This window comes from Mustela nivalis (genome assembly GCF_964662115.1).
Source record: "Mustela nivalis genome assembly, chromosome: 4".
Classification (NCBI taxonomy): Eukaryota; Metazoa; Chordata; class Mammalia; order Carnivora; family Mustelidae; genus Mustela; species Mustela nivalis.
The window spans coordinates 91,412,498-91,438,801 of record NC_139023.1 but is presented as its reverse complement, the minus strand read 5'-3'; the positions used below and the strand labels follow the sequence as shown (position 1 = coordinate 91,438,801).

Below are 26,304 nucleotides of genomic sequence, written 5' to 3'. Positions count from 1 at the left end.
CAGGAAGAAAATCCAACTCTGAGAACTTCACAGGATGCTTGCTGCTGGCCAGCAGCACCGCACGTTAAAAAGCCGCTGAGTTGGAGGTCATCCTGATAACACTGCCTGGGCGGAGAATGAGCTGGCACTTCACTTTAGATTTCCCTGCCAGAGCCTATTCCTGTTTAACACTTTCATTTGACCCACTCATGGTTTCTTCTCTCCAAGGTTTAAAACCGAGATCAAGTATATCTCTTTAATAATGTCATATTCCAAAGAGCGACTCCAGTGAGGGGACTGTTAAAGGGCTTAGTTATTCACATAAGGACCATCATGCAGGGAGATAATAAATAATGTAGTACAGAGATGCCGCCATCAAGGCACCAAGGATTAATTCAAACAGCTGTCAAAAAATTTCATAGGAAGTTTGAAGTGGATATACGTGATTCCATTTCTGATTTACAAATATTCTCATTTTATCCACTATTCTCACATAATCAGCATTAAACTTTGGATGTGCTTATGTTTTGGTAAATGGAGTATGTGTTTTCCATGTGATGTATCACACTGAATTGTCTCCATTCTGATCTATTTTAGTGGGCTACTTGTTTTCTTTAGACTTCACCAACCAGCTCATTCTAACAGCATTCTGTCAATGACTTAATTTCAACAAGTGTGACTTCAGGAGTTGTTGACTCCTTCAAATTCTCCCTCCTCTCTTCCATACCTAGTCACAGCCACTCTTATAAGTTGCTTCCGGCTGCTCTTGCCTCTACCATTCCCACCTCGCCATAGATCAGCACATAATGCTGCCATGTGCAAGGTTTTGTGCCATTTGCACCACTACCCTTTCACCCAGGGCACCGATTCTCATGAGGCTGGGGCATTCAGCTCTCCAACCACCCTGAGCGCGCCGTGCCTCCTGTCCACACTGAAGCCCAAGACTCACCCAGTAGCAATGCCAGGCTTACTTTATTCTTCTGAACAGCTAGTCAAGACTGTGTTGAAATCAAGACTGTGTTGAAATCATATGTTATTTTGCCCATCGCTTACTTCTGCATTGCTGTTGGAGCCATTCTAGGGGATGATGCACACTCTGCCACTGTATTTGTCTTTCTAAGGAAATTTTTGATTCTCTGCTTGTCTAGACAGCTTCCGAATATCGTAGTGTGGCTGATTCTCAAGCTGTACATACCACTGAACTACAGCCTGTTGCTGGATATATTGTTTATCATTAGCTCCTCACTGCCTACCACCAAATCTGGAAAATGCCTAAGAAATATTTGAGGAATGCTTACTGAGACTCACTTTTCTTCTAAAGAAAAAGGTAGACGTTTTGGCCTCAACTTTAGGTTAGCTAGAACAGTTCCTTGTTTTACAGGACTTTGTGACTGCCAAAATTGGAGCAAGTTCAAGTAACAGGCATGCCATCTGACCTGAAATGAATGTTCCACTTGACACTTAGGCACTCTGGTTACCTAAGGTAACTTCCCGGAGCTTCATTGAAAACTTCCCTTGCCGGCTTTTTTTCTTGTAATCCCTTGGACATCTTTCTCTGTTTAACCAATCACATGATTTTATCAGACATGTTATGTAAGTGTGTTACGTAATGCTATTCCTAGTTTATGTTGTTTTGTTCTCTACTAATGTGTATGTATGTGATAGAGTGTAACTAATAGGATATTTTCAAATTGGAAAAATTGCTTTCAAAATATGTTCTTTTTGTTAACATAAGAAAATTTAAAAAGTCAGCCTCCAAAATATAGTAATATTAGGTATTTAAGCAGGGTTAGTGAATGAGTTTTTGGATGTTTTACTATGAATTCGTATTACTGACAGGAATAATGAAATTGATTAAAAATATCAGCAGGCCTTTCTCTTGGTGTGAATTTTCAAAAAAGCATACTTTCTATTCTTTCCTTTTTTTAAATTTTAACTTGTCATGAGCTCAGCTTAGTCCTACCCATGATAATTGAATGGAAAGATAGAAACTTCAATTAAAAAGAAAACACAGCTCAGATTTCCTGTTTTCTCAGAATCAGATGAACACCTGATGCTTTTGAAATCCATTAGATTATTTGAATTTGTTGGAAAATAAGGATGGAGAGAAAAAAAAAAATAGGACAAAGAGGCAAAAGCAAAGCCAAAAAAGATATCTATACATTATGGATAGAGATATATTACTTTCAAATATATTTTCATTATCTCCTGATGATTTTCATAAATGCATGCAGTATTTGCTGAAATTCAGCTTGCTGGCATTATTTTTTAACTATTTGACATTTTTTTCCTCTAAAATTTATAGATTTGTTTACAGTTTTGACTGTGCTATGTATAGGTTGGATATTTTAAAATTTTCTGTAGGTATTTTAAAGATATGAGAACTAAAAAATGACCTTGTAAATGTACATTTTGTTGTTTAATATAGGTTTTAATCACTGTTATGATAAACATAAAATTTCCAGATATTAGATTTCACTGAGTTCCAGCAGGCCTTTATTAATTTTATGTCTAACTTGGAATGTGGTGACATATATAAAAATTCCAGCAAAGATTCTGTGGTTAAAAATGTTGTATAGGTTCTGAGTTAGTAGTTGCTTGGATTAAGCTATTTTCTGATAAGAGTTTAAAGGTATCTGGTGGTTGGTTGCTTGAATTTCTCTGAATAAATGGCCTAGCAAGGTAAAATGTTTAAAGCCATGGAAATCTAGAATTGTGTTTCAAAAAAATAAAACTTTAAAATCCTATAATGTGACACATATTTGCTCGTATGAGTAATGGTTATGTGTTGCATCAATAGAAAGAATTTAAGAGGAACCTTATGCATCTAAAGTACTCCTAGGATTTTGAGAAGTGTGGAATGTATGCTAATAGAAGCAATCAGTTTTGCTTAGTTGAATAAATTATATTTGCACACATTTCACAACCTTTTTAATGGCAACTTGTTGTTGTTTGGGGATAATTACCCTCTGTTAAGGTTGACAAGTTCCTTAATGGACAGAAACAGACATCCACCCAGCCCTTACAAAATGATACGAGTTGTTTGTCAATATGTCAACCAAAGAGAGAGGTCAACTGCAAATACTTAATTCAATGTCTTCTCCATTTGAATAGATTTTAATTTTCATTTCTGGGAGAAAAAAAATCACTTAAGTTAGAACAACACATATTGAAAAAAAAAAAGGGAAAAAAAGGAAAAGGATCAACTAATACCATCCCTTAAAAATGTTTATACTACTACCACCGCTCAGATTTTAATGGTCATAATAGTAAATCTAATATCTACTATACTGCAATAATATAGAATAAAGTCATGGAGCTATATGCATCTCCTGATATGTGTCTATTGTATACAGATGTTTCAAAGGTTGCCTGAAAATATGCAAACTGGAGATTAAAAGTGATCAAGAAAGCATATTGTATATGCATTTCTTTGGTGAACTCATGTAACTGGGCTTTTCTCTTGCAGCTGTCCTCCATTCTGTCATATCTTTTTCAGCATACAAATATATAGATATTCCTAATATCTTTCAACCTAAAAAGAATTACAAAAATAACAACAAAACCAACTCTTGACTCCATTGTCCATCTTTGCTTATTGCATAAGAGGATACATTATTCTTTTCCTTTTCTCTGTTCTTCACAGAGACATTCGTTACAAAAAGTATTTGTGATAGCACATTACACATCCTTACCCCCCCATTCTCTCTTTAATCCATTCCACTAGGGCTCCTCTCATCTCATAATTCCACTGAAACTGATTTTGCCATTGTCTCCAGGGGCCTAAATGTTGCCTAGTGCAGGCTTTGTTATTTCTAATCTTAAGAAACTTGATTGATCAATAATATTGGCTAAAACTGATATCTTCATTCTCTTATTATACTTTCATTTTGGGTTCCATGACATCATTTACTTTTTTTTTTTTTTTTTTTTTGCCTATGGCATCAGCTATTACTCAGGTTTGGCTTCTGTGATGGGTCCTTCCTTGCCTTAGTCGTTTTCATCATTTTAAATAGCATTGTTCTCCTTGTTCTTTAGCATTACAAAACTGCTTTTCAGGATGTGGATCAAATATCATATCTTTTATTCATATGCACATTAAAAATAAAATTCTGATTCATATATTGAAGGTTTTTAAAGTAGCTTCATATTTGGAAGCGGTACCAGCTTAATTCCTAGAAAAAGCACTGAAGTTTCAGAGTTTGGCAAATCACAAGCATCATTAGGTAGATGCTGCAAGACTCTCAGATATTTCCAAAGAAAAGTCCAATGTTTGGAACCGCAGCTTTCATTTAAGTAGCTTAAAAACAAAAGATCAAAGTTTACATATGTTAGTTTTTGTAAGATATGGGTAGCCCAGTAAATAATGTATACTCTGCCACAGATCGAGTTCATTGTCGGTGAACACATTTTTTACTGTGTGCATCCACTGTATTAGGTATTATACTAGATGTTAAGTTTACCTTAGTAATTTAAAGACTTGGGGCACCTGGCTGGTTCAGTCAGTAGAGCATGGGACTCTTAATTTCAATATCGTAAGGTCAAGCCCCACGTTGGACATGGAACCCACTTAAGATAAACAAACAAATAAATAAATATCTTAAAACAAAGCAAAACAAAACAAAAAACAAACAAACAAACAAACTCACAATCCCAGACCTCAGACTGGTATGGGAAACCAGCAATAAATTAATAATTAATACTTCAAACTGGAAAAGGGTATCAAAGAGAAAGGAAGTCAATATTTAAAAAGATAGCAAAGGAATGTCATACTAAATATTGCTTCCTTATTTAATTATGAAATAAAAGGTTATTTCAACTGAGTTCAACAAATTCTGAGAAACTACTAAGAGACACTATGTTAGTTAATGAGAGTGAAATGTTTGAAAGAAAAAATATATTACTTGACACCAAAGGAGCTTATTGTCTAGTACTCATAACTACTAAAATGGTTGTTGATGCTCTTGGATTTTCCTAAATAAATGCTTAGCTCATTTACTTAGTCTGAAATGTAATTTGAATATGCTATGAACTGAATTTTTATTGGTAATGCAATTTATCTAGACCAATGTTTTCAAGTGCTTTCAGTATAAAGACCTACATTCAGAATTTATACATATCAAAAGTTTTTACATAAAATCATTCATATTTTCCATAATTTGTCAGAAAAATAGTTCATGGTTACTAGGAATTTAGTAACTCTGTAAGTGAACATTTACTCAAAAGACAGTTTCTAGACATTTTAAATATAGTTGTGTATGAATTTATGATGTGCATTATTTAGTCAAAATAATTCATACATTTGGAAAAGGATCCCTTACAAAACATCAGCTAAATACAGAAGTGGAGCTCTTGGACTATACTTGAACTATCACACTTTTCCATTGCCTCCTGCTAAGACTTAAGGGAAAAGTCAATCCTGTATATATGTAGAGGGTTCAAAAATGAATAGGGAAGGGGCTCCTGGGTGTCTCAGTGGGCTAAGCCTCTGCCTTTGGCTCAGGTCATGATCTCAGGGTCCTGGGATTGAGCCCCCACATTGGGAATCTCTGCTCAGCAAGGAGCCGGCTTCCCCCTCTCTCTCTCTGTCTGCCTCTTTGCCTACTTGTTCTCTCTCTCTGTCAAGTAAATAAATAAATAAAATCTTTAAAAAAAATGAATAGGGGAGAGAAGGATGAATAGGTGGAGAACAGAGGACTTTTAGGCAATGGAACTATTTTTTATGATACTAAATTAGTGGATATATTAATAATAGGGAAGTTTGGGTAGGGGAGGGACTTAGGAGTAATATGGGGACTCTGTATTTTCTGCTCAATTTTTCTATAAACTTAAGACTTCTCTAAAAATTAAAGTCTATTAAGAAATAAACAAGTGGGGCACTTGGGTGGTTCAGACAGTTAAGTGTCTGCCTTCAGCTCAGGTTATGACCCCCAGGGTCCTGGGATGGAGCTCAGTAGGGAACCTGCTTTTCTCTTTCCCTCTGCCTGTTGCTCCCCCTGCTTGCACACTCTCTCTCTGTCAAATAAATAAATAAAATCTTAAAATACATCAAAAATAGATTAAAAAATAAACAAGTAAATGTATAAGGGAAACTACCTACTTCTGTATGTGCATACATGCATATATATGTATGCGTAAATGCATATATGTTAAGTGAGACTATGTACATAAGTATATGCATGTGTGTGTGTGTGTATAAATGAGACTACATACATAAGTGGGCATATATATATACACACATATATATATATGTGTGTATATATATATATATATAAAACATGTGTGTATATATATATATAAAACATGTGAACTTGCCTATGTACCTGCAGTTTATGATACTGTATGTACATATATTTTCAATCTTCAAAGAGGCTTTTGAGATAAATATCTTTGTCATTTTAGAGACATGCAACCCAATACTTAGAATGTTTAAGTGTTTTCCAAAGTTCACACAACTCTAAGGACCACAGCAAGGACAGCCATAATTTCTTTTATTGACCATTATTTATAATCATATTATTACCTTTCTTTGCCGAATTTATAGCAATACAACTGAAATGTAGGAAGTAAAAGTGGAATGTGATGTGTGTTAAAGGTCTGCTTGTAATTAAAAATGAACAGAGTTAAACTAATGTCACAGTAAAGATGTACTAGCATTGCTGATAAAAGATGTAGCTGACCCAATGCAGTAGCTCAAAACACATGACCAGGACTGAGGAAGAAAAAGGTGAATCACCTTGGAGACATCTTAACATTTGACTTCTTTCATAGTTATTAAATATTTTAAAATTCCATGTGGTGCAGGACCCTAAAAGGATTTGTTCACAGGGACTTAGAAGGTAAAACTTAGTCATATGATTGTAAAATCATGAGGAACATTCCAATTTAATACGTAGAAATGTGTGATTTTTTTAATGATGTATTTATAATGTTTCTACAGAGTTGGTAGGAATTTGCATTTTTTACTCAGTTTGGGTAGTTCCTCCCAGAATATAGGTTTGATTGAAAGATGGCAGTAAAACAAAAACAAAAACATTTCCAAAGAAAATCAGGAGATGGGAGTGTGTGAATTCTCTGGTAATGTGATGTGTCATTAAACCTCAATTACCTCCATATACTCACTCATACTGTCTATTATCCCTGCCATGCCAGGCATCCTCTGTCTCCGATTACAATGGTCTAGGCTCACAAGAGGCATTCTCTGCCATAACAAAATTACCTGAGTTCCAGCCCACTGCACAGGCCACATTCTCCAGCTTGCTTCCCCTGTAGGAACTTCCTCTCACGAACTACTCCCATATGTCATGTCCAGTAAAGAGCATCAGTGGTAAGTCTTCTATTACTTTTCTAAACTATTCTCATTTAGTCGGATTAAGTGAGAAATTAAAATATTACCCTTGTTTTTCCAAATTAAAATAATATGAGTATATCCTTTCTTCAATATATCTTTAATTATTTAATATATCTTTAAATTAATATATCTTTAATATATCTTTAAATTATTTAAATTATCTTTAAATTATTAATGCTGCAAGTAATCTTCTTGAATCTATTCCAGGTTAATATACTATTGGCTATACATATCTATAAATAAAGAAATATTTACGATTTTATTTTCTTTATTGAAATGAAATGGAGAATTACACTGGTCACTAGGAAAATAATAGGGTCTAAAACTTGCTTATCTTTTATGAGATATATAGATTGAGAAACACATTTATACTATGTAAGAAAAAGCGGAGCCTTCGATAGCTCAGTTGGTAGAGCGGAGGACTGTATACTATTTAAGAAAAATAGGATATACTTTTAGTTAAGTGCTAGAGTAATTTTTTTTTTTTTTTTGAAGAAAATTTACTTTGAATCCTTCCTAGGAAATATATACCTGTAGACTTATTTTAAAGAATAAAGTTTGGTAGGGGCACCTGGGTGGCTCAGTGGGCTAAAGCCTCTGCCTTGGCTCAGGTCATGATCCCAGGGTCCTGGGATAGAGCCCCGCATCAGGCTCTCTGCTCAGCAGGAAGTCTGCTTCCCTTCCTCTCTCTCCACCTGCCTCTCTTCCTACTTGTGATCTCTGTCTGTCAAATAAATAAATAAAAAATCTTTAAAAAAAAAAAAGAATAAAGTTTGGCAATCATCGAAGCCAATAAATCAGAGCAGAATCTTCAAATTCAAATATCAGACATACCTTTATGACCTATGCAACTTTTGGTGATTAATTAGTTATTTGAATTTTCATAAGGTTAACGAATGCTTACTTTAATAACACCTTGAGTAATCATAATGGGAATTTTGTTTTTCATGTGGTCCATTTTAACAGAAACCAATTATTGCAGTAAGATCTACTATAGCATGATTATTTTTTTGGAGTGTATATTAAAGAGGGACTTAATTTGTATTGCTGAATATCATTGGTAGCATTATTTTCATAATTTATTTGGCATATGTTTATATTCTGGGAACTCTTATTTAATTTTTATGAATAGTTGAGATGTACACAGCATCCTTCCCCCTTTCTCTTTCAAAATCTTTGTTACCTTTCATGAATCTGCATCTTACAAGAAATATGCTTTGCCTTTTTCCACAGGTGAAGCATACAGCCTAACTTCACCAACCAATCCAGTACACCCCTCTATCATAGGAGTTCACTAAAGGTAACTCTCAGTACGCTGAATTCTAGAAATCTGGTTTTCTCCCTTCCTCTCTACCATGTAGTGTATAGGTATAAAGTCTAGAACAGCTATAACCATATGCTACCAAGCAGAAAGTTAATCTGAGAGGGACAAAGCCAAGAAAATCCATCCGACTCTAATCCTATTTAATGTTAAAGCCAGTTTAATTCTTTGAAGTTGTCACATAAGATAGTGATTTTCTTGTAATCATTTACCAATTTGAGTTGGGCCTGCACTTACTTTCAGATGAAGCATATAATGGATAAGAAATTTGTTACCAGGAGTGGAGTTACAAGTAACAGGCTAGAATTCTTTAGAAGTGAGGAAATGTGAAAGACCATTCTCACAGGAGAAGTTGAAAATCCTTCTTTTACAGTTGCACAATGGTTGGTTAAAGTGGTGTTCTTATAATTTGGGCCTCAGGGCATGTGTTTCCAACAAGACAGCCTTAGGCAACTGAAGGGGGAAAGAAAAGAAGGATAATGGATTCTATAGTCTAAAAAGAAAACAATCTTGCTTTGTTGCGCACTACTCAAACCAAAGAGAAAAGAAAACTTGGCCAAGACTGGCTCTTCTGTCTTTAGTCTACAAGTATACTAAATTTAATTTTCAAGGACCATTGCCCACCCTCATGACTGGAAAAGCTGAATTCCCCACAACAAACCAAACAGAAGACTATCAAAAGCAGAGATGAGAGGCACAGTGTGAGAAAACAGATGAATGGGAAATATATGACCTTATTCTAGCATATTTTTCAAGCACAATCTCACAAAAAAGTATAAACAGTCACATTATGGAAATGAAATCAAAATGAAGGTTGAGAAAAGGAGATAAATAAAATACTCACGCACTACACCCATTCTTTCTATTAGCTTCAATAAAGATACTATCTATATACCTATATATCCTCGTATACTTTAGTATACATACATATCCAAAATAGGGCTCATACAGATGAATGTTTCTCCAATTAAAGATGAAAGCAGCACTATAATTATAACAGTATTTTTGACAGACCTCTCATAAGACTATCCACCTGATTTTCAAAGTACTTTAGGTTAGTGTATTAAGTTTTTTCTGTGTATAATTAGCTCACCTTCTTTTTATAGCTATAAATCAACTAAGCATTGTTTTTCAAAATGATTTGCAGGTTAAATAATATTTTTCCCAAGTTGCTGAGGATACCAAACTTATAACAAACTTCATTAAGAATAATTTTTAATAAACATAGCAAAAAAGACTAAGCCTGGTTTCCTTTTACGTAAATATTTAATTTTTTTTGATTGCTAGTTTACAAGTGTTTAAATGGACAAGAATGATTTTACCTCTTCAATAACACTTTTATATTAATTCATGATATTTTGATTCAATATATGGTCATAAATCTCCACACATTACCCATTAATATTTTTAATGGGGCTGTAATAATAACAACACTACATATAAAACACATCATTATTTTGGTGCTTTTACAAATCTTTTCTTCAGTTGTAAGTTCTAAAAAAACCCAAAAGTTTAAAAATTCTAAGAATTAGAGAATACCGAAAACGTAATGAAGTTGAATTCCACCTTTATAATATTTCCATTTTATCCTAAAAGAGAACATTAAAAAATGTGACATTGCTATACCAGACCACCTTGCTAATGATATAAAAGACTGCCAGGAGCAAGAATTTGTGTCACTGATATGTGGAACTTTTTAGTTATATCTACAAATCATTAGGAAAAATGTTCGAAATAACAAAACAAAATATGGTGGTCATCCCTGAACCGTTTGATGTTGCTTGGTCTATATCAATTTTTTTTCCACTCATAATAAGCATCCTCCCCTCAAGTGCCTTTAAAAAAATACATTACACAGTACAATAACAGAAATCAAAGACAGCACAAACTATTTTGAAGAACAGAAAAATCTGTAGCACACAAAGATATCTTATAGTAAAGGGCAGACTTCTTTGGGGACAGTAATCAATTAGCTTGTAATTCACTATGAAGATTTCTCTTTCCTTTTATGGGGAGAGTCTACTCTATTTGAAGTTGCTACACCATTTTCTGTTCCTTTTCGAGAAGACCTCCCTTTAGTCCGTTTCTTCTTCACAACGGGGGCCTGAAGAGTAGTGTCTTCCTCCATCCACCTCTGAAGCTGGACATTAAATAAATTCCATGTTATGTACGCTTGGATGGTGCAACTGGATGAAAGAACAGCGATTTTAGCTGCCAACACATTTACATTTCCACCAAGAGCATCTGGATTCCGATTCTGCCCTCCGGCCAGGTGAAAGCCAACAGTCACCACAGACACAATTAGAGTCACAAGTCGACCCAAAATAAACACAATTGCCCACAGAGAAAACTCTTTCTGGTACTTTTCATCACTAAAATAACACAGGTCACAAATGTGGGAAAGTAACTCAACAAAGTAGTGCATCATCAAAAGAACAAGTCCCAGATGATTCAAGTACAAGAGGTAAGCTCCGGCGATGTGAAAGAGGTGAAGGCCAATGTAGACGAGTTGACGAGGGATGTCTTGCTTTTTGATTCTCTGGAAATAGAGTTCAGGAAAGGCATGAAACCAGTAAGCCAACTGTGATATGTAGAAAAACTTCATTTGGAAGGTCATCATATTATGGGGATGAGCCCTCCATAAGAGAGTTGGGTCTGACAGACAGTTTTCAGAAATGAGAATGAATGTGCCCCAAATACAAGACACCAGGTAGAACACACTAAACTGGCCAGATTCGTTAAATTTGCTTTGTTTCGCTTTGGGGAACTGCATTCGCCTGTTAATTTTATCCAACACATACTCCTGAATTGTGGCGTGAATGATGATTGCCACCAGCATGTAGAAGAAAACCGTGGCCAAATCTTTGATGCCATAATAGTAAAGGAACTTTGATTCTGTGGCTCGCTCTGCTGCCGCAGGGAAGGGAACACTGTGCTGAAGAGTAATAAAAACGATAGACGCTTCGGCCGTTCCCTCGAACATAAGCCCCAGCACGAAGAACATCCCCACACAGGCGACGAGGTCCGCATGATTCTGCAGGATGAATTCGTGGCTCAGGACTGGGGGGTTCTTGGTGCTCTTCTTACGAAACGCCATGGCAGCGCTTCCCAGATACTCACCGACGAGCCGCAGCTGCCTCCCCCTGGCTGCTCCTCACAGCGCCGCCGCGGCCGCAGCTCCGGGGGCTTCGCTTCCCATCCCCGAGCCAGTCCCGGGTCGCCGCGGCCGCCCAGAAAAAAAATAAATCAAAGGCAAGGGCCGAGCCGGACTGAGCATGCGCGCCAGGGGGACGGCGGAGGCAGGGAAGGAAATCGAGTGCCGCGCCCCTGCCCGGCGCCAGGCCCGGGGTTGCGAGCGTGGATCTTGCACGTTGATCGTCGCCTCTTGAAATCCGCTGGCCCCGTCGGGATGCTCCCCAGTTCTTTTTCAGTGGCATCCTCGTCAGTAATCCTGACAAGGCAGGCTAGAACTCTGGTTGCTCTTCATCAGAATGGTTATAAAAACAGCATCATCCCCATAATGATGTTAGAAGCAAACTCTCACGGTGCTTAGCGTTTACAGGTGCTGTTCGGAGCACTTTGCTCAGATTTATAAATGCATCCTTTCTGGAAAACCCAATGAGGTAGATACGGAGTGGTAATATTCCCCCCCCCACCCTACTTTTTACCTTTTTTTTTTTTTTTTGCAGATGAGAAACTGAGGTACCAAGAGGTTAAGGAAGATATGCCCAAGATCACACAGCTAGTAAATGTCAAAAGCAAGATTTGAATCCAGTCTGGATTCAGAGCATGTGCTCTTCACTGTTGTACTGTATCGCCCCTGACTGTAAATCCTTCACACGTAGAAATAGTTCCCTACAGCAACAATGAAACACTGTAAAAAAAGAATAGTTGCCGTGTTATCAATAACAATAACAGTGGCATTAATTGCATTTATTATATCCTTAAAGGGTGAGTGGTGGTTAGATGGGGAGAACTATTTATCAGTTCATAGGAAGGTATTTTGGCTATAAAGCCCAAAATTGATTTTCCTTACTCTAGCAGATAAGAACCTCTTGTTTCATTTTATGATGGTTGCATATAAATTTGCTAAAATACATATATTGAAAAACAGCTCCTTTTGTAAATGCTAATACCTTGCTCTATTCGAATTTCATGTGAGTCCGTCTCTTTGGATCTGGAGCAAATTTCTTGTTTCTTCTGGGTCTCATGAGATCATAATCATTACTGATAGTTAAAGTTTGAAGTTTGGAATATACATTTCAAAATAAAAGTGCTACATGGTTTAAATAATAAAGCACACATTAAATTTAGAATGGCCAATTGCCTTTTATCACTGTTACTCTGCATGTTGTGCACTAACAAAAGATGCAGTCCAAATGGTGTAATTACTTTTAAGATATTGAACAAAATAATCTGATCAATGTGTGCCTGCAATTCCTAGAACAGTCAAACAATTGCATATGGAATTTGTTGTAGACAATGTTCCTGAGTTAGGGAAAGTACTACATATTTTACCATAGTAAGACTTCTCTATTTGGTTTTCATGGCTGTTAGTCAGCTGTTGGCTCTGACAGCTCAATTAGGAATGCTATTTGGGGTTAACTAAATCAGTGAAGAATTACAAATAGAGGTGCAAAAATTAGGACACCAAGAAATGAAAAAAAAAAAAATCAAACCTGTTAAAAGTAGTTGGGGAGGGGGAAAAGGTGAAAGTAAAGAGCAGTGTCTTGTGGAAATTATCAAGAGTTTACTCAGGAAAATGCACATCTACCTTTTTGTAACTTATTATTTTAAATAGAGAATTTATCAGTCTTTCTATAGGAACACACAATGGCTTTGATCACTTTGTGGCATACTAACTAAATATAAAAAAACACTTGCACAATCTGTTAGCTGAACTTCTGTTTATATTTCTGTTTGGCATTATTTTTGACAGGCTTTCCAGCTCTACCTATGCAAGTGTGATAGATGTTGCCCTCAGGAAAGGTCCATATCAAAGTGAAGAGCACTAATACTTATGCATAGATGTGAAATGTTATTTTATTATTGAAAGGGAAAAAGACAATTATGAGTTAGCCTAAAATTGTCTCTTAACTTTACAAATTCTTCCCCTCTAGCTCTTCCCTTGGTTTTTAAGTAGAGAAACTTCTTTAACCATACATCTTTCCTTTCTTTGAGTTTGTAATACCAAATGATATTCTGCAGTTTAAATTTTCAATTTAAGCTTTACGTTAAATGTAGTCCAAGGGCAGGGCTTGAGTTTTAGATTTCACATTAATATCTTTATAAAAATATAAATATGTCAGACTTCTAAAATTATTGAAATCTATAAGGGTAATATGATGTTTGTTTCCAGTAGTTTTATTGGCACTTTTCTTTGACAGAGAATAAAGCATGTATAACAATATTTTCAAAAATTTTGGTATCTGTCTATTGGTTATATAATTCCATGTATTTACGGGGTGGGTATTCCTCCTTTACACAGACCTCTGTGCCTATGGTAGATAATTATTAAATTCAAATGGAGACTTCTACTTTCAGTCATGAGAGAATAACTGAATGAACTTACACTCCTACTGTAAATAATTGGCAAACTGGACTAATTATATGAAATAACTTGTTTTCATATATTTGAGAACATAAGACTATCATCTCTGACAGAAAGGAGAGAAGTGAGGTGAGCCCCACAATTGCCTTGAATATCTGCCTGGAAGTATTTCCCAGTCCACTGTGCAAGGGTCACCAGCTAGACCTCAAGATCAGACTTTTACTGCCCACCTTCATATAGTCTCCAATGTTTGTCCCACATTTTTCCTTAAGCTCTTCTTTCCACCTATCTCTTAAATTAGGCAAATGGAAACTGAAACCATCCCCTGAGTGATAGCGACTGCCCTGACAAGACCTCCAGTCTGCCCAGACCACCCAGACCAGTTTATTGTCATCCCCCATTTGTGTAGATGCACAGGATCCATGGAGTAACTTCCAGAATGGTCAACAACTACCTTTACCTCATTGTAATGCTAAAATCTCCACCCATGGAGGAGCACAAGCCTCATTTACATAACATACAATATATGCATATGGAATGTTTCCTTAAGGTGCATGTGGGAACTTAAGCCCACCTAGACATCAAAGAACAAGGATTCCCTATATAACTATTCCTCCTTATCCTAAACAAAAGGAAGCCATCCACCTTAGTTCAGGGAGTCACAGCTTTGGAAGTTATTCTCTTGATCTCCTTATTTTTTGCAAACAAAAGTTTTCTTTGTGGGACCCCTGTGTGGTTCAATTGGTTAAGTGTCTGCCTTCAGCTCAGGTCATGATTTCAGTGTCCTGGGAACCTGTCCCACATCAGCCTCCTTGCTCTGTTGGGAGCCTGCAGCTCCCCCTGCTTGTGAATGTGTGCTTGTTCTCTCTCTCTCTCTCTCTGACAAATGAAAAAAATAAAACTAAAAAGAAAAAGAGAAAAATAATGTTTTCTTTGTGAGACCTGATGAAGTTTCTGACTCACCAAGGAGAAAACTCACACTGATTTGCTTTTACAGGGAGGGGAAACCCTAAGAAGAGGCTGGAAACCTTGCTGAATTGAGGAGAGACTGGAGTTAGAAGATGCTGAAGCCACTGTTATTTGCTAGGCATTACAACTGCAGAAAAAGGTGATTAACATGGTTCGGAAAACTGCAAAAGTCTTCTCTAGACACTGGTTAAAATACTTGAGGCCAATCAAAGAACGATGGAGGAAATGTAAATGTTTCCAAGAATCCCTACAGGACTAGGGGACATTCAAGTTTGGAACAGTTAGAAATCAGAATTCTCTGGGGATAGTCGTGAAACTCTACTTTAGAGACCGAAGAAAAGTAAAGCTAAACTTGCCCTAGGAAAAAAGTTAATTCACATTTGTCCACATAAAGTTTTCAAGAATCCTTGAAAGGATCAAGGTGCCCTGCAAGGAACTTTATAGTCTGCTAGAAAAATACAGTCCTCAACAATGGGAAATTCACATTGTTTAGCATCTAATAAAAATTATGAGGCAAAGGCTGGGTTCATCTGGAACTATTTATCAGAATGCTTATATGTGGTCTCTCCAGTTGGTAGTGTCATAGAGTAGTGGCTTTAGGTCCTAAGAATGAGTTTTCTTGTGAAACACACAGGAATTTTATGACCCTTTGTGACCTAGCATTGGAAGTTATGTCCTGTCACTTTTCTGGTCAAAGTGGGAACAAAACTTTCAAGCTCAAGATGGAGCAGGTATAAGGGGAGGAGGAGGAAGCAGAGACATCCTTTGCATAAGAAGGGTACTACAGTATTTGTAGGTAATTTTTAGGTAGCCACATTCCTTCCTTTGATAACAAATGTTTCCTTTCACATGAAATATACACTGTTTCTTCCAGATGCAAACAAAAGTTTCACCTCAATAGAGCAACAGTCTTGAGTTTGTTAGGAAGGAACTTGAAAGTTAAATTAGATCCAGGCATTGAAGGGTTCCTTGGGCTCCTTTCTTTTTTTTTTAAGATTTTATTTATTTGTCAGAGAGAGAGAGGGAGAGAGAGCGAGCACAGGCAGACAGAATGGCAGGCAGAGACAGAGGGGGAAGCAGGCTCCCCGCCGAGCAAGGAGCCCGATGTGGGACTCGATCCCAGGACGCCGGGATCATGACCCGAGCCAAAGGCAGCGGCTCAAACAACTGAGCCACCCAGGCGACCCTTGGGCTCCTTTCCTTGTTGCATTTATTCTTGATCTGAAGACATGTGAACTAAAGAAAAAAGATTTCTGACTCCCATACACCAAAGGCATAGGAAACATGCAATAATCACTTCCATTCAAGAAGTGGGCAAGTGGGATGCACACTGCATTGAATGGTCAAAATTAATTATGATATCTATCCCTAAATTTTCTAAATCTTTGACCTGAACCCAGTCTTCCTCCCTGGGATGTGGTAGATTATACATATCTGTATATATTTATATTTCTGCCCTTCAAAAACATAAATTTCAACTTGATTTTTTGTTAGTTTGCATATTTTAAAAGATAAAAGACCCTAGAAGCTAAATATATAATGTTAATTTGTTCATGTTATTTTTGTCTTTGCAGTGTAATTGTCAATTAGACTATTAATTACAGAACATCAACTGTACTATGGTACTTCAAAGAATTAACAGTCCATAAACAACTCTTCAGTAGAACCAAGAGAGGAATGGTGTAACCGTTACAGAGAGCACCATTGAGAATGCCACATATTGGACAAAGTGTCTTTTAAAATCCTATATTGATTTTGTTATGAGAAACATTTTTTAAAAGGTGGAAAGCCCCACTACAATTAGGTACTGTATCTTAAATCAATATGATAATTAGTCCTTTTCATTAGGTATGCAATATAACATTTTGATGTCAGTATTTTGTAACTTATCACTTACATAAATAGCTTAGCTAAAAGCATCTTTTCAACTATTTATGTGTCTTTTTGAAATGTAATTTTCTGAAGGAGATTAACTGATATTGTGAACTTTGATAATACATGAAGTACGTTAGGAACTTTATGGTATAGACATTGCTAATGGCTCTCAGTCTGTTAAGGGTCCGACTCTTGATTTCAGTTCAGGTCATGATCTCATGGTACTGAGATTAAGCCCCAGGTAGGGCTCCATGCTGGGCATGGAACCTGCTTAAGATTCTCTCTCTCCCTCTGCCCCTCCTGTGCTCTCTCTTTCTCTCTCAAAGAAAGAAATAAATAAAATATCTAATATAAATAATGACTCATCTTTTAATATCTTTCTATATTGCAAAGAAAAAATATTTTTATAGCTCTATACTACAAAACTTTTAATCATGCAAATTTGAATAACTCGAGTAAATGAAACATTCAGATGCTAGAATTTAATAACATTTAAAGAAGCAATATACTGGAAAATAACTGCTTCAAAAAATCACACCCAAGTCACTTTAAATCAATGTTTGTAATTAGCATAATAAATAGTCATAATTAACCGAGATCACCAAATTCTTAGCTACATTAAGCAAAGCATAATACAGTTTAGCTTGGGCGTGAAATTACAAAGGCTCCTGAGTTTTCACTGATTCAATCTTGAGTAATTCAATTAAAGAGATTGTTATTATATTTAAGTCATTTATATTAACTGGTAAGACATGAAAACACAGGCTTAAAAAAAAAAGACACATTCTGGAATATGATTGAATATTGAACAGAGAAGGAAAAACCTCAATGCTTATCATTTCTAAATTCTAAAATTTATTTTTACAAATGTATTTATTAGTTACCAAAAAGCAAAAATAATGTGAAGCTCTGTCTAAGGATAAACTCCTGAAACAGATTAATAAGGGCGATCTCTCATTAAAATAGAATGATAAAAATTAAATCAATATGTAGTAATTGGTTTTGTCAACCTTCATTTAACAAAATAACTTTGAACTTACCTTAATGGACCTTACTGGAAGATTTAGAGGTCAAAAATATTATATATATAATTTGCAGATAGCTAGTGAAAAACTGCTAGGCAGAGAAGATAAATAAGACAATGAAATCAAATGCAGAATGTTCGTGGCTGCTCTAGACAGAGTGGGAGGAAGGCAGGGGAAAATCTCTTTGAATAGGATGCATTTGCATGCAGATTTGTATGAAATTGGAGAGAACCATGAGTGTATCTGGAGAATGTCCTATGACATAGCAAGTCCAAATGCTTTGAGACGAATGGAAGAACAATTGTTCTGTGAACAACAGAGGCCAGAATGACAAGAGTGGAGTGAGAGGGATGACCGAAGGAAAAGGATTAGGGGACACACCATTTAATGTCTTATAGACCACGGTAAGGACTTTGAAATTCAGTCTAAGATCAATAGGAAGGCTGTTTGAGTATTGTTTAAAGGGGCACTTTGGCTTTGACATGAAATAATTATTTGTGGAAGAGACAAAAGTACAAAATGTCACTGCAATTTGTAAACATTGTAATTGAACTAGTGTATTTCATGACTTTTCTTTTCCCTTTTTAAATACTTAAATTTGTCTTAAATACACATTAATACTTAATACTTAAAAATAATAAATATTTAAATTTGTCCTAAGTACTTAAGACATAAGTATTAATAAGCATTTATTAATACTTAAATGTAGGTGTTGCCTATGAAGTAATTAAATTGATAGGGGATATTTCTGTGATCTTAGTATTCCCATGATCCTAATTTGTTTTAACTCATTTGGTTATTTAAAGCATATGACATGGAATATAATAGAAAACCCACCTTATAGGATTTTCTATATTTAGAAAACAGTGCTGCTATTATCATATCTATGTTTTTGGTAGGAATGTCCAATTGACCTGTGGGCATTTGCTAGATAACTTCTTCAAAAACTCTACTTTTTCCTGATAGAACCAATCTCTCTCCAATTATTTCTGGGGGTTTCCAAAATGCCTTCACTCTCTAGGCTTTTGTATTTAAAATGAACTCAAAATTAAAAGTGACATGAAAAGTAAATCATTATTTTAGCATTATTGTTGAAATTTTATTTTGATGTTAATATAAATGGAAAATTACATATTTTCTTAACTGTTTTATAAACTTTCTGACCAGAGTTAATCAAACTTCAATAAACCAACCACCCATGCAGGTAAACACATTGCTTTATTATTCATTGTAAATGCCACTTTTTTTCTATTACTGCAGGAAAGAAATGATTCTTAGAGGGGCACCTGGGTGACTCAGGTCATGATCCCAGTGTCCTGGATAGAGCCCTGAGATGGGTTCTCTGCTCAGAAGGAAGTCTGCTTTTTCCTCTCTCTCTCTGTGCCAGCCCCACCCCGCTTGTGCACACACTCTCTCTCTCAAATAATTAAATAAACTATTTTTTAAAAAGATATATTAAGTGAAATTGAGTAATATGAAGAAAATAAAAATGGAGACATGGAATGTGGTACTCTGCTCAGTGGGGGAGCCTGCTTTCCCTCCTCCTTCAGCCTGCCACTCCTCTGCTTGTGCTCTCTCTGTCAAATAAATAAGAAAGAAAGAAAGAAAGAAAGAAAGAAAGAAAGAAAGAAAGAAAGAAAGACAGACAAGATTCTTAGAGTTACTTAAAGGTTTTACAGATTTTCCTTCAGATTTTATGATGTTGACCTAAGGGTCATAAAACACTAGAGTAATTGAAGAATTTTTCTGAGGTGACTATCCTTTGAAGTTTTGTGTTTTTATTTGTTTGTTTTTACTTCTATCCTATTTGTATTGTGATCCTTTAAACTATGCTTCAAAATATATGCTAATAGAGACTAATATTTCTTTATATATGGTTAATTTATATGATTAACTTAGATATGCTAAGTCTGGTAATAAAACATTTCTTCCTACTTGTTTTAATGTGAATAACAATTTTTAGGAATATCTAAAAATTATAATTGCTCAAACAATAGTAGGAAATTTTAAATGGACTGGTATACTGTTTTTCCACTTGATGAGGACTTTTTCATTCGGTAAGAGTCTTATTATTGTCAACTCTCATTCTTCTGCTTAATGTTCATGGACTGTTATTGAATTCCCCCCTCTAAAATCTCTATTATATGAGGTTAAAAAAAAAAAACTCATTTAGAAAAAGCTTTCTCATGGAAATGACCCAATACTTGTAAGCAAAAAAAGGGGTTATTAATGAGCTTGATTGGTAAAAAAAAAAAAAAAAAATATATATATATATATATATATATATACATATATATATATAAATTTATATATTCTGAAGTTTTGAGAGTTCATTAAGTCATGATATAAAATTGATTCCTGTCACCAACCAATATGGCAAAATTCATTGCATCTGATCTCTCCACAAAAACTTCTCAGACATATTTCCTCAAGATTTAGATTTCCTAGTTTCATGTGCTTATTCTCTCCAATGAATGTGCAAGCAGTTAGTGATCTAGCATAACTATCCCCAGCTGAGCTTCAGGGAAGCTTTGGTACATTTGCTATATATAGATAGAAGGGAATGGGAGGCATCATTTATCTAGAGATTACTCTGGCCTCCTGCTCTGCTCAGTTCTTTACATACAGTAGACCTCATTTAATTCCCATAAGAATTCTTTAACTTAGGTACCATTTCCTCCACGTTAAAGATGAGGAAACCAAACGGAAGCTCCTGGGGTATCACAAACTGCCAGAGTGAAAGAGAAGTAGCAGAGCAGGAACCCAGCTTGGGCAGTCTCACTCAGGATAGAGCATCTTGTTACCCTAATACCAGTCAGCCCGCCACTAACTCTATGAAAAGGACTTCACCTGGGAGAGGACAGGTGATGGGTATCAGAGTTTGAGGTTATTTGGGGTTAAACGACTTTAGGGTTACTGGGGAGAAAGGAAGGACACACTTGCTCCTGCACCATCAGGAGGAGCCCACGCCAAATTATGGGCAGAGTTGGGTCTTCCTTTGTGGCATCCTCTGTGTTGTGTGAACATAAAGACAAAGCTGGAAGGGGATCAGAGGGGGAGGAGGCTGATTTCCCTTGGCCTCTGGGATCCAGATGGCTGGGGCGGAGTGCAGGGAGAACATGCGCAGTGTGACTGCGGCAGCTGCTCGGGCTACTCCTGCTGACTGCCCACTCCAGATACGGCCCCCGTTTGGGCCCTTCTGAGCACATAGCTCACACTGGTGCCAACTTCAGCTTCCCACCAGCCCCAATTTGCCCCTGCAAAGCACATCTGGTAGTTTTTAACTATTGACGACAGCAGGGACATGTAGTTGGATGTGAGTTTCTTAGTTTTTATTTACTTATACGATTTAAGAAAAAGTTTATGATTTATGGACTGTATGAATCTGGTTTGCCTTGAGGTACCATATTCTTACATGAATTGAATATGTTTCAAGTAATTTTAATTCATGAATAATGTGTATTATGAGCATATTTACAGTCAAAGCCTTGAATATCTTACATGCTAAAATGCCTTAACTTTAAGAAAATATAGAAAAAATTCTAGAAAAGCAAATAATCATGGGACCAAACTGCAACTCAACAGTGACTAAGATAGAGTCAGAGACGAGAGAGAATGATTGGAAATGACAGGTGCACAATGCCATAGCAATAAACAACACAGAAATTGTGTGAGCACTGCAGTAAGTCTGCATAATATTATCTCTTGAATACTTATCTGTAAGGTGGGGAAATTCTTTCCATATTCAAAAGTGATATGTCCCTTTATGTTTAAGCTTTTGAATGTCTAGAAATAATTGTTGGAATAGATTATTGACAGACTCTATACTCCATCAAAGGCAACAACTGTATCAAATCATAGCTTTATTAATCTTGGTATCCCCTTTGCATTGAATAGTGCCTGGCACAAAGTCTTTAGTACACGTTGTTGAGTAAATGATTTAGAAACTGAGAAGTGGTGTGTCTGAGGAGAATGAGATTTACAACTGTCTTTATAATGAACTATGTGAATAAATAAATTAAATTGATTGGCACTGTATTAATTGCCTAAACAGGCAAAAACAGAACAAGCCAGACTCAGTATCATTATAGTAGCACTGTTATAGATTGGTCAGAATATTAGAAAGACGGTCTTCCAGTCAAAACCTCCACTTCACGTCTGAATCTTCTCCATAGCTCCTGTTGTTAAGAAATGAGTTTTGTTGGAGTAACTTCCAAGTTAAGGAAATCATCCCTTTAATGGCAGCTCATTACATTTCAAAGAGTTTTCATAATTTTGAAGTTTCTTCACAATGTATCAAAATTACCCTGCTAAAATTTACATTCTCCTAGGCATTTTAATTTTTTTAAGATTTTATTTATTTATTTGTCAGAGAGAGAGGGCACGCACAATCAGAGAAAGAAGCAGGCTCCCTGCTGAGCAGAGAGCTTGATACAGGGCTTGATCCCAGGACGCTGAGATCATGACCTGAACCAAAGGCAGACATTTAACTGACTGAGCCACCTGGGTGTCCCTCTGTCAAGCATTTTGGTACATGTTAAAATATGTGTATATATGTGTGTGTATATGTATATATATACACACACATATGTTTTTAAAAATGGAATTTGAATCTTTCGAATTCTGCTCAACTGTAATATTATAAAATAAGCATTTCTCTGTGATATAACTTTTAAAAACACACTCTTGTTGGAGAAATAACCTATAATATAAATGTATAATTCCCATATTATTTAATGTTTACTTTCATACTTTCCATTAGAATAACCAGTAGTCAAAACCAATGTATGTATAAAGTTTTTCCATTTGAAGTATTTTTTAAATGTTTATAAAATATTTTGAACACACAAATAAGGGTAGAAAATATAATATGAAGAATATTTATACTCCTAATGCACAAATTAATTTTTTAACATTCTTATATATTTGTGATCTTTTTCTATTAAGGAGCTATGACATTATGAACTCTGTTTAAACCCTTTCTAGGGGCACCTGGGTAGTTCAGTTAGTTAAGTGTTTGCCTTTGGCTTAGGTTATGATTCGAAGATTCCAAGATTGTAAGGTCCTGGGATTGAGCCCTGAGTCAGGCCCCCTGCTAAGTGGAAGTCTGCTTCTCCGTCTCACTCTGTCCCTCCTCCCAGCTCATATTCTCTCCCTCTCTTGCTCTGCTCACTCGCAAATAAATAAATGAAATATAAATAAATAAATAAACCCTTTCTACTGTAATCAATGAATAATATTTTTGATCTTTAAAGTGTTACATATAGCATTATAGTATATATTATTACACATTTTTTTATTTACTCAACATTCATTTATAGAAATAAACATTTCTGTCCACTTCTTTCTCATTTTTAACTACTAAATGGAACGTGAGTGAGAAGAAGCCATTCCTCCCTGAAGAATACAGCACTCAGGCAGAGTGACAGCAAATGTGGACCTACCAGCGGACTCCAGGTTCCAGCGCTTCTTCCAGACTACTGGCCCCACTGACCAGTGGGCTTTTCCTAAATGCGCCACTGTAATTTTCTTAGTGGTGGCAGCTTCTATACACTTGTCCCTGAATTCTCCCTTTCTGATCCACTTTGACAGTCAGACATGGAAAGCATCTGGAATTTTCCTGCAAACACCAACCAGCTTCCACAAATGCCTCAGCTTATCATGGCTCATGAATTCCTCTGATCCTCCAAATCCCTTAAATTACTCAGATCTTCCTTTCCACAGTACATCCTATATATATGTGAACTCTAATTTATATTGTAAATCATCCATTTCCACAAAACATTTGCTGTTTTCCTAAGTAAACCTCATTTATGGCTGACGATGTATCATCAATGTCTAGAAATAATTGTTGGAATAGATTATTGACAGACTCTATACTCCATCAAAGCAACAACTGTATCAAGTCATAGTTTTATTAATCTTGGTATCCCCTTTGCATTGAATAGTGCCTGGCACAAAGTCTTTAGTACACGTACATGTATCATCATGTGATTTTCTATGCTGTCCCAGCATAGTTGCTATAAATAAGCATAAATCTATGATAAACAGATTTTTTTTGCAATCAACCCTAAGAAAAGGTCAATTAAAATTATAATTCAGATAAATACATTAACATTTATTTTTTTACTTTTAGTAAGTCTAAAAATTATTGAAAAGCAACAAATTCCTAACTTCTCTTTATGACTCTTCCTATTATTCGAAGTGTCTTATTCAGTGATTTTATGACCCTAATTAATAACATTATCTAGCAGATTACATATTCATTATATGGACATATAATCACAGATACTACTCTAACTACTGATCTGACACATCACTCAACTCTCTGAATCACTTAAAAAAGTAAAATGTCCTTTTTAACTACAAAGTCCAACAATGGTCCTTTAAAAGATATTGTAAAGTTGATCATTCAAGAATCCAATTTATAGTTTTTAATTGATATATAATTCACCTAATATAAAATTCACCCTGGTAGTCACATAAGTATGTTCACAAAGTAAGTATATTCAGAGATGTGCAAACATCATCACCAACGAATCTTTCATCCCTGTCCTAAAACAATTCATACTCACGGCAGTCTCTCATCATTCCCCCTTCTCAGCAGCCCCCGCTAACTACCTATATTTATCCACCTACTTTTTATTTTTAGTTTATTTTAAAAAATTATGCATGCATCTTTATTTTAACTATTTTTATTTTTATAGAATTCTTTATTCTGAACATTTCATATAAGTGGAATCATTCAACATATGACTTTTTGTGTCTAGCTTCTTTCACTAAAACAAGCTACTGCATGTTTAAAATATTTTATACTAGATCGTTTTACACATTTCCCAGAGGTAACTGAGGAAACAACAAATGGAAGTTTCTGCACTGTAAAAATGTCATTTATATCTTAAGTTGCTACATTTTGGTATTTAGTTGTCTTAATGACAAAGGGAAGAAAATAATCCAATAATGATCCTCAATATAGAGAGATTAGACATATGATAATACAATGTAGATTAGATAATAGGTCAAAGTATGGAGAAACTAGTAAGAATTTAACAGCTTTGCCTCAGAAAATAAAGCCCTGGATAGTGACATCTGTATATTTATACTGATGCCATCATCAGTGGGTTGGGTTTATTAAAAAACAGCCACAGATATATGCAGCTCCTCTCCTCAAAGGGCAGTGTTGATTTAATCCCTTTACTCTAGACTTGCTTTGCAATTTGCTTTGGTGAATAGAATGCAATACAAGGGATGCTGTACAAATTTTGGTCTTGGAGGAGATTGCCATAGCTTTCTTTTATCATGAAAAGAAATGATTTGAATATGTTAAAATCTGTTCAAGTTTGTTATATATGGATTATTTGATGTCTACAAACTATGGTGGAAAATTAAACTTATGTTGATCTTTATCAATTTGTTTAAAACCTTTGTCGCTAACATGGCCATTGACATCACACATCATTTCATTTTTGCCTAGTTCTGTTCGATCAAAGCAATTCTCATGGCATTATAGTGACATGGAGTATTCTAAGTTTCTGGTTAAAACAGAGGGTATGAAAAAAACAGTTTGGGTAGACTGAATACAAAAGTGAAGTTTGGGGGCACCTGGGTGGCTCAGTGGGTTAAAGCCTCTGCTTTCAGCTCAGGTCATGATCCCAGAGTCCTGGGATCGAGCCCCGCATCGGGCTCTCTGCTCAGTGCAGAGCCTGCTTCTCTCTCTCTCTCTGCCTGCCTCTCTGCCTACTTGTGATCTCTGTCTGTCAAATAAATAAATAAATAAAATCTTAAAAAAAAAAAAAAAGTGAAGTTTGAAGCCTAATCTAGAGAAGAAGCTTCTCTTTTATATGGTGGTTCTAGAAACAATTAATTACCAATCTTCACATTTTTTCTCTATTGATTTAGCCGTGGATAGTAATTACTTTTAATTTTTTTAACTTGTCTCAAATGCAATAGCATGAAGGACAAATACTCTGAAAACCTAAGTCTACAGCATGTTGGGAAGGACCAAGAAGGCTGTGCACCAGTTATTCTGACAAGAAAAAAGGCCTCTGTGTGTGTGTGTGTTTTAATTTGTCAGACAGAGCGGCAGGCAGAGGCAGAGGGAGAAGCAGGCTCACCGCCAAGCAAAGAGCCCGATGTGGGACTTGATCCCAGGACGACGTGGAATCATGACCTGAGCTGACGGCAGCTGCTTAACCAACTGAGCCACCCAGGCATCCCAAGAAAAAGGGTTTTA

General features: G+C 35.8%; 2 protein-coding genes and 1 long non-coding RNA gene across 3 annotated transcripts in view; 1 reads left to right on the top strand and 2 right to left on the bottom strand.

The window, feature by feature from the left end:
* LOC309862956 overlaps nucleotides 1-25,477 on the top strand; it is a 58,162-nt gene extending 32,685 nt beyond the window's left edge. Inside the window, exons 2-5 of the long non-coding RNA XR_014310814.1 lie at nucleotides 7,132-7,306; nucleotides 8,564-8,630; nucleotides 15,200-15,310; nucleotides 23,449-25,477. This is a non-coding gene — a long non-coding RNA (uncharacterized lncRNA). The remainder of the gene's footprint in view (nucleotides 1-7,131; nucleotides 7,307-8,563; nucleotides 8,631-15,199; nucleotides 15,311-23,448) is intronic.
* On the bottom strand, nucleotides 9,899-11,748 carry TRAM1L1 (translocation associated membrane protein 1 like 1; the record flags this gene model as incomplete). The annotated part of the gene is made up of 1 exon (XM_082727398.1): nucleotides 9,899-11,748. One exon carries the CDS (start codon nucleotides 11,746-11,748, stop codon nucleotides 10,636-10,638), a length of 1,113 nt encoding a protein of 370 aa, XP_082583524.1. The 3' UTR covers nucleotides 9,899-10,635.
* LOC309862954 (uncharacterized protein) lies at nucleotides 11,768-12,088 on the bottom strand (the record flags this gene model as incomplete). Its single annotated transcript, XM_082727419.1, has 1 exon — nucleotides 11,768-12,088. One exon carries the CDS (start codon nucleotides 12,086-12,088, stop codon nucleotides 11,768-11,770), a length of 321 nt encoding a protein of 106 aa, XP_082583545.1.
* Nucleotides 25,478-26,304: the final 827 nt, after the last annotated feature.